General features: G+C 37.9%; 1 protein-coding gene and 1 long non-coding RNA gene across 17 annotated transcripts in view; one reads left to right on the top strand and one right to left on the bottom strand.

The window, feature by feature from the left end:
- The window catches only part of STAU2 (staufen double-stranded RNA binding protein 2), a 293,835-nt gene that overhangs the window by 238,529 nt on the left and 37,904 nt on the right, over positions 1-17,402 (bottom strand). For all 16 annotated transcript variants that reach the window (XM_070477173.1, XM_070477176.1, XM_070477170.1 and 13 more), the window contains 2 exons: positions 15,602-15,761; positions 6,589-6,724 (listed from right to left, as the gene is read on the bottom strand). In XM_070477173.1, coding sequence (XP_070333274.1) covers positions 6,589-6,724; positions 15,602-15,761 — 296 coding nt within the window. The remainder of the gene's footprint in view (positions 1-6,588; positions 6,725-15,601; positions 15,762-17,402) is intronic.
- Positions 10,477-17,402, top strand: part of LOC139038460 (uncharacterized) — a 42,835-nt gene continuing 35,909 nt past the window's right edge. Inside the window, exons 1-2 of the long non-coding RNA XR_011491462.1 lie at positions 10,477-10,669; positions 10,791-11,037. This is a non-coding gene — a long non-coding RNA (uncharacterized lncRNA). The remainder of the gene's footprint in view (positions 10,670-10,790; positions 11,038-17,402) is intronic.

Below are 17,402 nucleotides of genomic sequence, written 5' to 3' on the forward strand. Positions count from 1 at the left end.
TCCCAGGGAAAACAGGAGACCATGAAGCCTCAAGCAGTACCTGGACCTGCCTACAGGGACAAGTAACCTGGCGAAACAGGTCAAACTCTTTCCTTGTTTAACTTGCTGTGACTCATACTACAAATGCTAAGAGAAGGCCAACTTTTCTAACCTAGCTACCAGTGACTGGACGAGGAAGTGGACACATTGGCCAAAAGCAACCAAATACTGTCTTGACACAAAACCAGCCAAGCACAGCGGATGACAAGGCGCACTTGGCACAGGCGCAGGCCATGAAACTGCTCTGAACGACAGCAATCCAGTGCAACCAAACCCTTTAAGAAAAGCAGCTTACATACTAGATGAATGAATAACAGACATGACACACACGCTCAGGCTGTATCCTAAACAATGCCATTTTATCCAAATAACATTACACACCCCTATTATGGAAGTCCTAGACCCTAAAACTCCTCTTTCCATATGTACTTCCAACAAACCCTCAATGCCAAAGATAAAATCTTCGAATGCCCTTCACTGAGACTTTAAAAGAGTGATAAAATGGACTCTTTAAGGATCTCATATTCAATCGAAACTGAACGTAGTCAAAACCGAATTTCCCATCTCTCCAAAGGTCTACTCCAACTCTTCTCATTGTGAATACTATTACAACTTATGTGAAAGTCACCCTTCATGGCCTCTATCATTCAATCCCCAAGTCTGCCTCCTAAATATCTAGACACTGTCCCCTCTTCTCCATCTTCACTTTCAGGTTCTCATCACATTAAGCCTGAATTACAGCATCCTTGTAATGCACCTTCTCCCTTAAATTTTAAGCCTATTCAAGCTATTTCCCATATAGTGCAAAAGCAATATTTCCAAGACAGATATACAATTATTTTATCTCTCAACTTAAAATCCTTTCAAGGCTCCCAATCACCTCCAGGATAACCTCTAAACTTCTTGGCATGCCTCTTGAGGACATCCAGGCTAGCGACCTGCCTGAACTTCAGCCTCTTTACTCCATTCAAACCAAACTGCTTGCAAGTCCATGAATAAACTAAACTTCTCAGGATTCCCTGCCCTCATTCCCAAAATCTAGATTGCTTTTTTTAGCCTTTTTCAGCTGGCTGATGCCTTATTAACCTCGAAGATTCAGTTCAAGTGTCCATTCCTCCTGGCAGGCTTCTTTAGTTCCCCAATCTGAGTGAGGTGGCTGCTCTCAACGTTTCCAGAGTGCTCTATGGAGCCATCTATCACCCTGTTAGTTCCTTTTCCCTGTCTTCCTCCTCTAGCCGACTACAGTCTACCATAATGCCTTCCACCAAATTATCTACTCCGACACAACACGTGGCAAAGGGCAGTCATTAGATAAATGTTCGCTGAGTGCAACCTTGCAAAAGTGGAAAGTAAGGGAGGTCTAGGGCCTTGCCCAAGATCATATGACCGAAGGTATCAGAACAAGGACTTGAACCAAATACTCTATAACGGAAATAATTTTCCCTCGGAATCTTTGCCTTCAGGGAGCAACTCTATAAAATGTGCTCTGAAGAGCAGTGTGGATGGGACTAAACCCTGTTTCTCTAGGTTGACAAATTCTGGGATGAACAGATTACCTGGAACGTTTCTAAGAACTATCCACAAACAAAAAGTGTCTCCTCTAGTACAAGTCTAAGGGCTATGTGGCCTATGAGGTATAGCAAATGGAAGGCAGTGTTTTTGAAAATCAAGTCAAGCAAAGGAAAAATGAGACAAGAGCTAGAAAGAGAGAAACGGAAAATGAGGAAAAACAATGTGAAAGCCCTACAGTTAACCATGCCTGAAGATTTCCCCAAGAGGCTTCCAGTTACACACAGAAAAATTCCCATGTTCAGCCAATACAATTTGAGTTGTGGCCCTTTGACTATCTGCATCAGTAGCCCAGGGGGCTTTCTGGCCATTAGCCCCACAATAAGGCTTTTTTAATCTGTGAATTCCAAAAAAACTAACCAACTATTTGCAGGAGGTCTGATTTCAGCCATTCTACTCCTTGAGATAATGTCTATAAGTCTTTATTACAAAAATATAAACAAAAGCATAAAATATTCACCAATCTTACATCTTGTACTGTCATACAAACGTCTGTGTGCATTCAATTTCATGTCTGCCAGTTAACACTACCCCAAATGAGAAATAAAAAGATGTTGTGGATGTATTCATTTTAAAACATCTTGGGTACATTAGAGGGAGACCCAGGCATTTCAGAATCCGAGTTGTATACACAGAGCTTGCTCACGGGTAAATCCTTTTCCCCAATTAACATAAAACAAGGCAGGCTGGGGGAAGACCTCTTTATGAGCTCCTATTTAGGCCTTTGAATAAGTTCAAGTGGAGAAACCTCACCAGAAAAGAATTTAAAAAAGAAAAAAGGCATGAGTAACATCTAATATTAAAAATTATTATTTTAAACAGAAAATGAAAAGATCTTTTCAAAACTCCCTCTAAATAACACCTGTCTCTTTGACTTCTTAACCTTTCAGAACCTGCCTTAGTAAAAAGCTACCAATTCAGCTGGAATCTGACAAGAGCATCTCCTCTGATCCCTGGTTCCAAATTCCCTGTCACACACGCAGGTGTTGTCACCTGCAAATTAAGGTCATATATGAAACCATAATGTTAACAGCCTAATGAGTAATGGGTAGGTTTGCCCTTTTGTAAGCAGACAGTGTTTAGGTTGAAACATGGTTTGGTAGTTTACCAGTACTTCCTTACTTTCTTTTTTACCCTTTTTATGATCTGCAGAAAATTCTAAAGACTCTCCAAAAATCTAAAGGAAGAGTCCACTTGATCCATTAAATGGGAACCGCCTAAGGCATAATAGTTTAGAGAGGTTGTTAAAAAATTCTCGCAGACTTATGACAACCATGGAATCAGGCCCTGAAACTGGAAGTTGCCAAGGAAGGAAAAATGACAATGCTCTTAAGGTGGCGCTAGTGGTAAAGAATCGGCCTGCCAAGACAGGAGACATAAGAGACGCAGGTTCGATCCCTGGGTCGGGAAGATCCCCTGAAGAAGGGCGCAGCAACCCACTCCAGTATTCTTGCCTGGAAAATCCCATGGACGGAGGAGCCTGGAAGGCTACAGTCCATAGGATTGCAGTCAGACATGACTGAAGCAACTTACCATACATTCAGGCACTCACTTAACAAAAAATCTAAAACAGGGGAAAAAAATCAAACCAAACCACCTGTCTGCAATGCAGGAGGCCTGGGTTCGATTCCTGGGTCAGGAAGATCCCTTGGAGAAGAAAACAGCAACCCACTCCAATATTCTTGCCTGGAGAACTCCATGGAGAGAGGAGCCTAGTGGGCCACAGTCCACGGGGTCGCAGGAGTCAGACACAACTTAGCAACTAAACCACCACCAAACCACCGGACTCCTGTCACATCCTCTCAGCCCCACTCGTCTCCTCCAGGCCCAGGCTGTTCCAGCCACACTGGCCCCCTGGGGGCGCCATCGAGGCACCAGGCTTTGGGCTGCTTTTTCTTCTGCAGTTCCTCTCTCACAGCATCCACACTGCTTATTCCCTCTGCTCCTGGGCCTTGATCAAAACAGTCACCTCACCCAAGACAGAAATTACTGTCTGATTTTTTCATTGCTTTAGCACTAGTCTGCTTTCATTTAAAAGTAGTAAGTTCACAAAAACTTCACTTCAAATAAAGGACTACAGATATCAAAATACATTAAGCTTTAAATATAATATTCTCTTGAATATTCATTATAGTACATTAAAAGAAAAGTACCTTGTAAGTATAAAATTGATAAGGTGTTCCTATCTCAGGTGATCAAACCTATCTGCTGTGCTCAAGTAGGCAAGTAGTTGTATTTATTTTCGGTAACCTCAGAGTGGTGAGAAAGGCAAGGGTATGTAACAGAAAAAAGGGAAGCAAAGCAAGCATAAGAGAGACGGTATGTCTCTCCAGCTTCCCATGCAGCGTGGACACCAAGCTGAGGGCTGGTAAGCCTGGCAGTGTGTGCCCCAGTCAGACAGAAGAGGATGGGAACGGAACAACATCCAAAGGAGACGAGGAGAGCTAAGAGCTTAGTCCAAAAGGGCAGGAGGAAGATGGTCAATACTCTCTGACAGCATTACCTGAGGGGAAAAGAGGGACTGCAAGTCACCAACTGCAGGTTTCAGCAGGGCAGACAAGAGGGGAACCAGCTCCTTGGTGGACAAGAGACATCACACCACAAAGACCACACGAGCCAGCACAGAGGGTGGGGGGAGGCACCCTCCCCTCCCACCAGGACAATAAAGTAAATGCCCCCAGATGCACTGGAGAGCAAACAGAAAGGGGCGCAAGTTTTTCTCAGAGAACTTGAACAACAATATTTAAATGAGCCATTTACAATTTGAGTGAGACTGAATCTTGAATGGTAATTTTTCCATTACCAAGCAAGACACCAAAAAGTATTAGATTATCTATTGATTAAACAAATAACTTCTCCTATCTGAATGGTAATTATTTGTCAGCAAATATACAAAATGCTTTTAAAAGCAACAGCATCCCAACACTAGAAGGAATGATAATTATGTGATGGAGAGAGGTTATAAGCTAACACTACAATGGCACCCATACTGCAATATAAATGCATCAAATCAGTGTTCTCTGTACCTTAAGCTTACACAACATTGTATGTCAATTATGCCTCAATTAAAAAAAATTTTAAGCATCAATAAATATCTGATCAAACATGAGAAAGAATTTCTTAGGCATAGAAGCAGTGAGAGAAATCACACCAAAATTTTATAGATTATGCCATATAACATTTAAAACTGAGTACATTAAAAAACAAAACTAAAAAAGCCAATTTTTAAAAAACAGGAAAATCAAATATACTTAATGCTAATATCCTCAACACACAAACATCTGAAGACAGATTAAGCAATGAAATCAAAATTAGCAAATTAAAATGGACAAGTAACTAATAAATATTTATTTAAAAAACTGTTGAGCCTAACAGGTTATCAATAAAACCAAAAAATTTAAACATACCATTTTTTAACTATCAAGACTCTGCTTTAAGCTCAATGTTGTCAGAATAGTATGAAATACACTATAAGAAATAAGTATAAACTTTAATGTAATTGGGTAATATATTATTCTTTTTAACCCAATACTGCCCTTATAGTAATCTATCTTAAGGAAATAATCAATGATGTAAACAAAAACTTGCATGTGAAGATTTTTTACTGAAACATTATTTATAATTGTCAAAAAAAGGGGGGAGGAACAATCTAGACAATCAAAAACAGGTGTTTTTTTTTATATACTTATCAAGTATTCCTTGTTTACACTTGACTAAATACTTGTATACCTCAGCCATATGAATATAGCCATCAAAAATGTTTTTCAAAGGTTAAAGATATGAAAAATGATACCTCCATTAAGTAAAAAGAAAGTGTAATACTCCACGTTCAAAATGAACAAATGATGATATAGTCATACAAAGAACATTATTCAGCAATAAAAAAATGGTAGAATCTTGGTACAAGCAACATGGATGAACCCCAAAAATCAAAAAATAAAAACAAAACAAAACAAGAAAACCATTATATGAAGTTAAAAAAGCCAGACACAAAGAATAAATGCCGTAGGAGTCTATTGATGGAAGTTCAAGGACAGGCCAAACTGATCTATGGAGATAGAACAGTGGTTATTACTGCTGGGAGCAGGAGTACCAAGTGTAAATAGGTGTGAGGAAACTCTCAGGGGGATGGAAGTGCTCTGGAGCTTGATAGGTGATGATCACAAGAGGACACACAGATGTGAAAGGTCATCAAATAAACTATAAATACATAGGTACATAAATAAAATAATAAAGTCACCAAGATGTACATTTAAGACTCGTGCATTTTACCGTTTCTATATTATACTTCCAAAAACTAAGACAGAATTGCATACAAAGGATAATTTATATTTGGTTAAATATATTTATATGAAAAGAACAAGAAGAATGTAAAGCACATCAAAATATTAAAGGTGTTTAATTCTAGGTTCACAAATTATTTGTATTTTTAACTTTCTGCATTTTCCACATTCTCTACAATGAGCCATATGACTTTTATAAATGATCAAGAAAAATAAAAACCCTAAAATTTTTAAAAGAATTCTGCCACATGTGCAAAAGAAAATTCTGTTACACTTAAAACTATCCCAAAATTATTCAGTGTGCAGAAACACTTAGTAAATCCTCCTAACAACTTTCCTGTAAGTTATAAACAGTCATGTTTGCAATGTATTCAGACAAAATTAAGAAAAGTACTAATTAAGCTAAAAGCATCTGCTTTGAATAAATGAGCAAGACAACTGGAAATTCCACACCACACTGTGGAACAACTTTAAAACATGGTCCTGCCTGCAGCAAACATACAGCTGTCATGAGCTCCTGTAAAAGTTATTTTTTTTAATGTATTACTTAATTCTTTATAAGCCTGATATATCTATATTCCACAAAAAATACCCCAAGTGAACTTTCTTTACAACAGAAATACCTTTTGAGTTTCAGAAACTTTGCTAATATGCATAAAATAATAAATAAGAACAAAACCAAAGAAGACATACAAACCTCTGATTGTACATGCCCCGAAAGTTGTAATTAGCTCTATAATTGGGGAAAGGCTTTGGGTCTAATGGCCTGTAGATGGCAGGCTCTCCCCTTTTCATAGCAAGCCCATTCAGTTCCACAGTTGGAGTTATACTACCTGTTTAAAAGAAATATTAAAGGCACAGAAGTGAAATATTTCCATAATAAATCATCCAATCTATATTTATTTTACATATAACTAGCAAGGAAGAGTGGTGGCCCCTTGTTTGATTTTTCTAAGGAGGCGCATAAACAAGCTGCATAAACAGTAAAGTCATTTCTAATGAAATCTCTTCAGGGTTTTTGCAACATTTTCTGTACAGTAATGACCAAAAATTGAACTTTACAGTTACACTATTTCAAAAGAAGAGAAACAAAACATTCATAAATTGCTTAGTTTGTACATCATAAAACCACTGAACTTGACAGTTAGTTCCTCCAGAAAGCTTATGATTTTTAATCATTAAAAGCATTATCATCTGTGAATATTTTTATTTATATTTTGGTAATCAAGCAACTAAAATTAGCAAAAAATACAGGGTCATCAGTAATTCCTGCACTTATCTAGTGAAAATAAAATTTTTCTACAACTAACAATAGAAAAAAATAGTAAATAAAACAATATCCTGTGAATAATCTTTAAAGATACTGAAGCATTTATGGATGAAGTGACACATCTGAGATTTATTTCAAAATAATTCAGAGGACAGAGAGATGAGAAGTAAGATGGGATGTGCAGGTAACTGTTGCACCTGATGACAAGTACAGAGATAATCACTATCTTACTCTTTCTACGTTTATAGAAGTTTTAAAAATCCCATAATAATTCACAAACAATGTACAACTATTATGTCAACTTTAAGTAGCAAAAAAGGTTATTTAGTTTAAAATGTATATATATGTTCCACATGTTGTTGTTCAGTCACTAAGTCATGTCCAACTCTTTGCAACCCCGTGGGCTGCAGAACACATTATAACAAATCACAAAAATGAATCTAAAGCCTTAATAGAAAGTAAAATGCATTTCCAGTCTAATTCTGTATTTCATTTGAATTATGCCATTTGCAGGCTTCCCTGGTAGCTCAGCTGGTAAAGAATCTGCCTGCAATGCAGGAGACCCTGGTTTGATTCCTGGGTCACGAAGTTCCCTGGAGAAGGGATAGGCGACCCACTCCAGCATTCTTGGGCTTTCCTGGTGGCTCAGATCATGAAGAATCTGCCTGCAATGCGGGAGACCTGGGTTTGGAAGATCCCCTGGAGGAGGGCATAGCAACCCATTCCAGTATTCTTGCCTGGAAAATCCCCCTGGAAAGAGGAGCCTGGCGGGCTACAGTCCATGGGGTCGCACAGAGTCAGACACAACTGGGCAACCTAAGCATAGCATAGCATGCCTTCTGCACCACACATTTAAGACTCCATTCATCACTAACAAAAATGGGTCGACTTATTGCAGAAGAGAAACTGGGGCACAGTATCAGCCAAGGGGTGGTGGAGTCTGACACAAATGCACAACTGGCAGCCAGGCCAAAAAAAAGCAAGCCATCAAGAGTCATAAGCTGCTAATTTTATGTCTCATTTCTAAAGAATTCACATGAAACCACTGAAGAGTATAATAAGAACAGGAACTAAAGAAAAAGAATAAAGGAGGTGGAAGGACAAGGAAGAGGCAGAAAAAGGATAAGAAAAAGTTAACGTATTAAATAAGTCCAATTAGTCCAAACCCAAATTTAATGCACACACTCAGAGCAGAGGACGAGCACGTCCAGCACAAAGGGATTCTCTTCTTGTTTCTTGCAGTATTCTACCAAGGGGTAAATAAAACGCAAAACCCTTGAGCACACAGCGCCATGAAACATTATCTATGTAAACACACCTATAACCACCACTCAGATTAAGATCTGAACATTTCCATCACCCAGAAATACCCAGTCAAAACCCACCTCCCCACCTTACCTGTTCTTACTTCTGCCATCATAGATTAGTTTTGCCTGTTCTTCAAATCTGAATGTGTATTAGTTTGTCTTGCTTCTTTCCTTCAACATAAGGCTTTGCTGAATATCACTATTTCAGACTTTGTCACTGAATAATACTCTGCTCAGTTCATCTAACCTGCTATTGATAGGATATTTGGGTTGTTTTCAGTTTGAAGCTATTAAGTATAAAACCGCTTTGAACATTTTCCAAGAAGTCTCTTGGAAGACATATACACTCTTTTTAGTTGGGTATACATCTAGTAGTGAAATGGCTAGATCACAGAGTAGGTTTATGTTTAACTTTATCAGAAACTGCTGAACAGTCTTCCAAAGATGTTTTAACCCCAAAGAGCCATGAACGCCTTTAAAAGTTTAGATTTTTCTTATTTCAGAAAGATTTGTTTAATAATTAACAGACTAATCACTTGTATGATTTATGTCATTATGAATTCTTTGCAACAATCATACAGACACAAACAGCATAAAGTTCAAAGGGGAAAAATAGAAAAAAAAAAAGAAGCAGCTTAAAAGACCTCATCCTTTAAGGATGACCATAAAGAGAAAGCCAATGTCTTTGAAAATGATCAGTGAAATGATTTTAATGCACTTGCAGGATACAGCATGTCTGCCACCAACACCAAAATTATATTTTAAACTCGGTAAAAGTACTGTATTCATATTATTTAAATAAAGAAATAATCGCATGTAAATTCCTCACTTGAAAGTAAGGCTACAGTACATTATCTTTACAGAAATGCTAGAAACTGGCGTTGTGAAGGAGAGGAGAAAAGAAAAAAAGCACAAACCATACAGAAAAGGTTTCAACTCCTTTAGAGCAAGGTACTCCATCTGTTTCCTACAGAACAAGACTGACATCTCTATATGTGAATACCTTTTGATATTGGATTGGCCAAAAATTTTGTTCAGGTTTTTCCATGTTATGAAAAAACTCAAACTTTTTGGCCAGCGTTACTTAAACAGTAACGCTCTCACAGAAAACATTTAAAGAATAATCAAACTATGAGCTGCCTCCAGGAATTCCTAAGTACCACAGTTTCCAACATGTGTGGGTAGGACCCAAGTTGCATAAAGATGATCGTTACATAGAAATCCTCATATATTCTATGGCTATATAGTTGACATTGTAAACACATCACCAGCTTTTAGTGGTTTTTAGATACGTTGAAGGAAATTTCTACATTTACCGATGATAAACATAAAAAGACTAATTAATTAAATATACAAAAGTACATAACAACAATTACAGATTCTTATTATGAGACAGATTAAAAAAAGACGCCACAACTAGTTCTCAAGGAGCAACATATTGCTAACATTTAAAGAAACAACTTTGTAGGAAGTTAGAAAAGTCCCTGGAACATATAACAGTAGTCACTCAATAAGTATTTGCTGAAAGAATGAATTGATTAGTCAGTCAATCAGGGCTCCTGAAAAAATGACTGGAACCACGGCAAAGAAAACACAAGATGACCTAGGGACAACTTCTAGTGCCAGAAAGCAATGCCCAAAGAATGAGGAGGAACTATCTGAAGGACACAGGAGTCAACCTGAGGGGCCATACCACTGGCAAAACTTGGGACAATCTGAGCATCAAAATAAATGATGATGATAATAATAAATAAATCATAGATAGGGCTTCCCAGGTGGCTCAGTGGTAAATATCAGAATCTGCCTGCCCATGCAGGAGACACAGGTTCAATCCCTGGGTTGGGAAGATTCCCTGACTGAGGAAATGGCAACCTGCTTCAGTATTCTTGCCTGGAAAATCCCATGGACAGAGGAGCCTGGCAGACTCCAGTCCACAGAGTCACAAAGAGTGTGACATGACTGGTGACTGAGCACATGTGGACACACACAGACACACGTGTCATAAGCCTGCAGGTAAAACAGGAATCCAAGAATCGATAGTGATATAAACAAACAAAAAAATGAGGGGGATGAGAAAGCTCTTGGGTAGAATTCCAACTAACTAATAAATCAAAAAGGAATACGAAATTAAAGATCACCCTTTGGCAACCTTCAGAGTAGTCACTGATTCAGACAAGAATCATCAATGGATGCCAAAGCTGGTAGGTGAATGAAAGTTTGATAAGGAAAAGAATGTTTACACGGTCTCAAAGTATCTCCTCAGAAAATACTTATTAATTATACTATTTAATAATAAAACATGCTTATTAATTAACTTTACAGTATAGAAGCCTGGCTGACACAGTCTTCACCAAGAAACCAACGTCATCACTAATGGGACATTTCAACATCCTGGGTCTCCGGACATGAAACACAGATGACCCCAGGTCACGTCTGTGATGCTTGCTCTAAAAATGCAGAAATCATGAGGAAACACAAGACAAATTCAAGTGAGAACATTCTACATACAGTGTGTGGAAATGTCAAGGTCATGAAAGGAAGACTGAGGAACTGTTCCAGTCCCATTCACGTAAGTGGAATGGAGAGACACAGCAGGCCAGTGACCCTGATGAGATGCTATTCCTACAAAGGACGCTATTGGGGCCATCACTGAAGAGTGAGTGGGGTCTGGTGATACCAGACTGACGCCAGCATCCTGAGTGGAGTCTCTGTGCACTTAGGGAATAAGGGGTAATGGGACACCATGTCCATAACTTATTCGCAATTGGTTCGGCAATGCTAATCATTTCTGGGTGATGGTTACTTGAGAGCTATATGTACTCTAAAGTGTGTGTGTGTGTGTTTATAAAAAGAAATTATTTCTTAAAAAAAGGTAAAAAAAAAAAGAGGAAGAAGAAAGCAAATACTTCTATGACATACTCCTCATTAACTGGCAGATTTCCCATGCTGTACTAAACCTAACTCCTCTCTGGGATGTAATTACCACTTAAGGCCCATCTACCTTCTCTGAAGTCAGGCCTGGATCTCCCCACCTCTGCAGTGCAGAGAGGAATGGATTGAAGGGATTGGCTTTTCAGTAAACAGTGCTAAGATAACTGAATGTCTATGTGTTAAAAGGGAGAAAAAAATCTTGAACCCTACCTCAACTCATACATAAACCTCAATTACTCACAAACTTAGACCTAAATTTAGAAGACGAAATAATAAAACTCCTAAAAATAATATGAGGTATTCACAAGTTTGTGGGAGACAAAGATATCTTAAATAGCACACAAAAAAGCACTACCATTCTAGCAATTCCACTTCTGAGTATTTATCCCCCCAAAATCAAAAACACTAACTTGAAAAGATATTAATATGTGCACTCTCATGTTCATGGAAGCAAGCTAAGTGTCCACTGATGGATGAATGAACAATGAAGAGGTGATACACATAAACAACAGACTATTAATCAGCAATTTTTTTAAAAAGTTGCCATTTGTGACAATATGGATGGCTCTTGAAGGCATTACGCTAAGTGAAATAAGTCAGAGAAAGACAAATTCCACATGACCTCACTTATATGTGGTGTCTAAAAGAAAGAAAACACACACAAAAAGAATTCACAGATACAGAGAACAGACTGATGGGTTGCCAGAGGTGGGAGATAGAGGTAGGTAAAGGGGGTCAAAAGATACAAACGTCCAGTTATAAAGTAAATAAATCAAGAGGATGTAATGTACAGCATGGTAACTGCAGTCAGTCATACTGTATTTAATATTTGAAAGCAGCTAAGAAAGGTAAATCTAAAGGCATCTCAGCACAGAAAAAATATAACTATGAGGACAGATGTTAATGAGACACTGTGATGATCATTTTACAACATATACAAATATCAAATCACTGCATTGTGCAGCTGAAACTAATATAAACCTATGTTCAATTACACTTCAATTTTTTAAAAAAGCACTATCCATAAAGGGAAAGACTAATATATTACACTTCATTAATGTAAAAATCTGTTTACCAAAATGTACCATTAGGAATATGGAAAGACATTTGCCATACACATATCTGACAAAGGATATTAATCCAGAGTATCTAAGAAACTTGTAAGTCAATAAAAGAACTGAAAAAAAATAAACAAACTGCCAATGCAGGTTTTTAACAGGAAAAATATATCAATAGCAGAGAAGATCCTATTGCCAACAGGCATATGTAAAGGTGTTCACTTCGATTATTGGGGAAATGCAAATTAACATCACAATGAAATACTACTACATCCCAGAAGAATAGGCAGAAATTTTGAAAGCTGAGGACACCCTTTGTGGACAAGGACATGGGAAACTTGCATATACTGCTAGTGGGAGGAAAATGTGTCAGGTTGAACACTACGTATTAATACTGAACACATGCATAACCTACTTAGCTGCAACCCCAAAAGAAATGTATACATCCAAAAATGTCCATTGCATTGTTGTTATTTAATCACTAAGTTGTGTCTGACTCTTTGCAAGCCCATGGACTGTAGCCCACCAGGCTCCTCTGACCATGGGATTCTCCAGGCAAGAATACTGGGGCAGGTTGCCATTTCCTTCTCCAGTTCACAGCATAGTAGTCTTATCTCTAACAGCCCAAAACTGGAAACAACCCAAATGTCTCCCACCAGTATAATGAATAAATAAATCGTGGTATATCCATGCAGTGGGATATTACATAGCAAAAAAATACTATACTGTTAACACAGATGAATCTCACAAACAACAATGAGAAAAATAAGCTACGACAGAAGACTATGGAGAACGATTCCAACAAGCAGGCACAACAAATCTAGGATGACAGGGCGCAGAACAGTGGTTCCCTTTGGAGCTGTTTCACCTAGTTGTTTAACGAAAAGGGCTTTAACCCCAAAAGACAGGCTTCTGAGGCTCTGGGAAACCCTGCAAAGCATTCACATCAAGACTCGACAACCGTAATTTGTGTACTTGCAGATACATAATGTTATATTTATTTTAAAAATTTACCTCAGCAACAAATAAATGCATAAAATGTCATACAAAAGAAAATGAAGTTAACAGTTAAAAAAATTAATTTACCCCCTAAAATCTACTCATTCTGTCAGCTCAGTACAACGTTCAATGGTGGAAACATCTCCACTGGCCTCAGACTCCGCTGTCGCCCTGCTCTGACTCTTTTGCTCGCCGATCTCCTGCTCCAGCCCCTGGACGGGGACCTGAACCGAAGCTCAGCACACAACTGCTCTTGCTTCACAGCCTCTGCCCCAGGGGGCACCAGGCCTGGCTTCCACCAGTGGATCAGTTAACACTTGTCCTTCCGCCCATTCCATGAACATGAGTTTCTTCTCTTTCTCTTTACCCATAAACTATGGCTGTGGTTTCCTAACTGACTTAGCTTCTAGTATCTTCCACCTTCCATAAACATGTCAAACTCAACACCCTAAATTGCTCTTTTGAACACATCATCCACCTGCTGGTAAAAGTTAATCCCGAACTAGAGATAAAATTTATTTCCTAAAGCTACATTCCAGTCCATCACTATCTGCTTTCTAACTATATCTCTAGTCTTATCTCTTATTAGCCACGTAGCTGCTCTACTTAAAAATCATCTACAGGGGGAGGGGAGGAAAAAAAATCATCTATAAATAAAGTATTTTTTTGCCAAACCCACAGTCCAGATTCCTATTCCAAGGACTTTCTTCAGTATTCCCTTAGCCTGGAATACCCTTTCCTCTGCCCTATGCCTGCCTACTCTCTATTCAAGACCTATATCTCACCTCAACTACTTCAGTACATGTGTATCATTACTTATAATACTGATGTCTTCTATTGCTCACCTGGTACTTAAATCTTTACCGCTGGGTTACGTTTTATGTAAATAACTAAAACCCTTACAGAAAAGAACAATGGTTTTACATCTCTTAGATGTATTAGAACAAATGCTTAATAAATAGAGATAGTGCTATGGTGCTAATGATCAACCAGTAATCTGAAGAGAGTTTTAAAAGTTAAATATAGCCTCTACCTAGCTTTAAGCTGAAAGAGCTTTTTTTTTTTTATTATAACAGTATTTTGGCTTATTTACCCACATTTAACAAACACTGGAAGATGCTGAACATATACTACATATATGTTCATATACTACATATATACCATTCATATACTACTGAACGGTAGTAAAAGGACTACCATTAGGAAGGTCACGGAGTTCTGGAAAGAGCAGTCCTTGAAAAAGGAGACTGTCTACAGAGCACATGCCACACGGGAAAGAAGTGTTGACCTGATTATGAGTATGAGCATGTGGACTATAATTAAATAGCCTATGGAGTCAGTGTTGGCAGGCATAATGTCTTTTTTCACTCCATCACAAAAATACCTAAAGCAACACTGGTCAGAAGATAACCACTTGCATAAGCAAGTTCACAGATGAGTAAATGGCATAACGCTGATACTAAATTTATGGAACTTCATTAATTCGATGCTATCAATTCATGCACGGCGTCCAATACAGGTTTGTTCTTCCCAATAGCTAACTGGACATATAATGCTGTTGGTACTGCAAGCAATCGACATTTTAAAATCGAAGCATGGAACAACTTTTTAAAATTTTAGGAACTTAAAACTAAAACTCTCATTTACTTAGAATATTATACACAGGAGGTTTTACTGGATTTGTGGATTTCTTAACAAACTTCATATGAATGTTTTAAATGTAAATGGCAACCATCTCTACACGAGCAAACAAAACAGTAAGATGCTTAGGGCTAATTTTATAATTTTCTATTAAACTAAAAGACTATTTTAACTAATAATTACATGTTATAAAAAATAATAATATGTTATATACTTAAGAGAAACTGATGACTTCTATCTTTGCTTTAGAAAAAAACCTCAGTCCTATTTTCATGTCTTTGTATCCAAACGCCTTTTTGTCACATTTAAAAAGTAATGCACCTTTAGAGTAGCCATTAAAGCAGAATTTTAAAATAACTACAACTACCTTCTTCATTCTCTCATCTTCAGTTACTATTCTGTTGTCTGAACACCCACTGACTATGCAACAGGCCTGCGTGAAGGAAAATACAGGGAACAGCTCATGCAGAGGACAGAATACAAGGAACCGAGTCAAGGCCATACCTGGGTTATTGTTAACATTGCTCTTGGGTGGCTTCTGAACTGGTTTGGGGAGCGTGGATTCCGTCAAAGCTTTGTTAGCGACGGCTTGCTGGGCCTTCTTTATACTGCTCCCTTCGGATTCCCATGTCTGCTCCCCAAGACTCAGCTGCACTGAGAACATCTTGGAAAAACATAAAGAGACCAGGAAAACATTGAAATTTTTCGGGAAATAAAATGTGCTGTCTGAGAGAAAAACAGACACACCACAGAATCAACATGTTAGAGCTAGGGTTGAGTTTACAGGTCATTTGTAACAAAAATCTCATTCTCTCTAGTGAAAGAATGTTAAGAGGTCATGCCAAATTCTGTTCTATCCAGAGGCTTAAAGGCAGCTTTAAGTGTACATTTTTGGTAGAATCTATCAAGACGAAAGAGCTTCCCTAAATGGAATCATATTGTTACTGCCATTCAAATATCCCTCAAAAAAAGTAGAATAAGAACAAAGAATAAGAGAAACTGTAAGAGAATCCAAAAGAACCTGTCTCTATAACTGTCACAAAAACTAATCACTTAAACTTTATACTTAACACAATTTAGTCAATGAGTTGGGAAATCCTATTAAATATCCTGCCACCAAGAAACTCTCAATCCTCCACAATCAACCTTTAGCCAGTCACCAAATCCAATCAGTTTTAACCTCATAGATATTTCTCAAATCTCCTTCCTCTCTCTGCCAGGAACTCAGCTGCACTGGCTGCAGTCTTTCATCATCTGAGCTTGGTGTAATAATCTCCCGTCTGATTGCTGCTAATACTATCTTTCTAAAACTCAAATACAATTGCATCATCCAGAACACCACCAGCTCGGACTTTCAACCGCCCCCCCCACCCCCGTGCTGCACGACACAGCGGAGTGACCTGTCCATCTTCACTTCACACACACCCCTCCCCTTGCACATCCTAGCATTCCACCTACACATTTCCACATGCGCTCAAGCACGTCTAACATTTAGGATCAAGTTAGAGTATGCACACACAATCTGCTGCTTTCCTCCCTAGAGAGCTCACTGCTCTGTAGGACTACAAGGTAAGAACCTCAAAATGCTTATTAATTATTTAGAAATAAATGTGAATTTACAGGAAAGAGATCAGGTAGAAAATACCTTTAAAAACCAAGTGTTTAGAATTAGCATCATCAACAATCAAACAAACGGACATCACATGCCTCCTGACACAATCCAATGACAAATATGTATAGCATTCTTGGCCAAAAATGTTTACTGTGTATCTAATCATAGGAAAACAATCAGACAGATCTGGATTATGGTGTATTCTCTAAGAAACTGACCGAAACTCTTCAAAATGTCCATCTTATGAAAGAAGAAAGAGAAGAATGCAAAGGGGCTGTCCTAGATGAAAGGATGCTAAAGAGACATGGAAGGTCATAATAAGCTATCAATAAGCTATCGATCAGACTTGTACTAGAAAGAAAAAAGTACAAAGCGCATTTAGAGAACAACCAGGGGAAACCAGGGAAATTTGACTATAGACTGTATAATAAATAATGTCTTCAGTCAATTTTCAATTTCTTGAGTGATGATAGTATTATGGTTATGAAGAAGAATGTCTTTGGTCTCACAAGATAGATGTACAATTATTTAAGGATAAAAATGTCATGAGAGTCGAAATTTATTTTCAAACTGTTCAAGGAAAGAGTATATATATCTATACAGAAGGGGCAAGGAAAGAAATAAATGTAGCAATGTACTGAATAAATTAATGATCAGTAAATATGAAAGATTCATTATTATACTGCTTTCAAT

The sequence above is a fragment of the Odocoileus virginianus genome, chromosome 15 (genome assembly GCF_023699985.2).
Source record: "Odocoileus virginianus isolate 20LAN1187 ecotype Illinois chromosome 15, Ovbor_1.2, whole genome shotgun sequence".
NCBI lineage: Eukaryota > Metazoa > Chordata > Mammalia > Artiodactyla > Cervidae > Odocoileus > Odocoileus virginianus.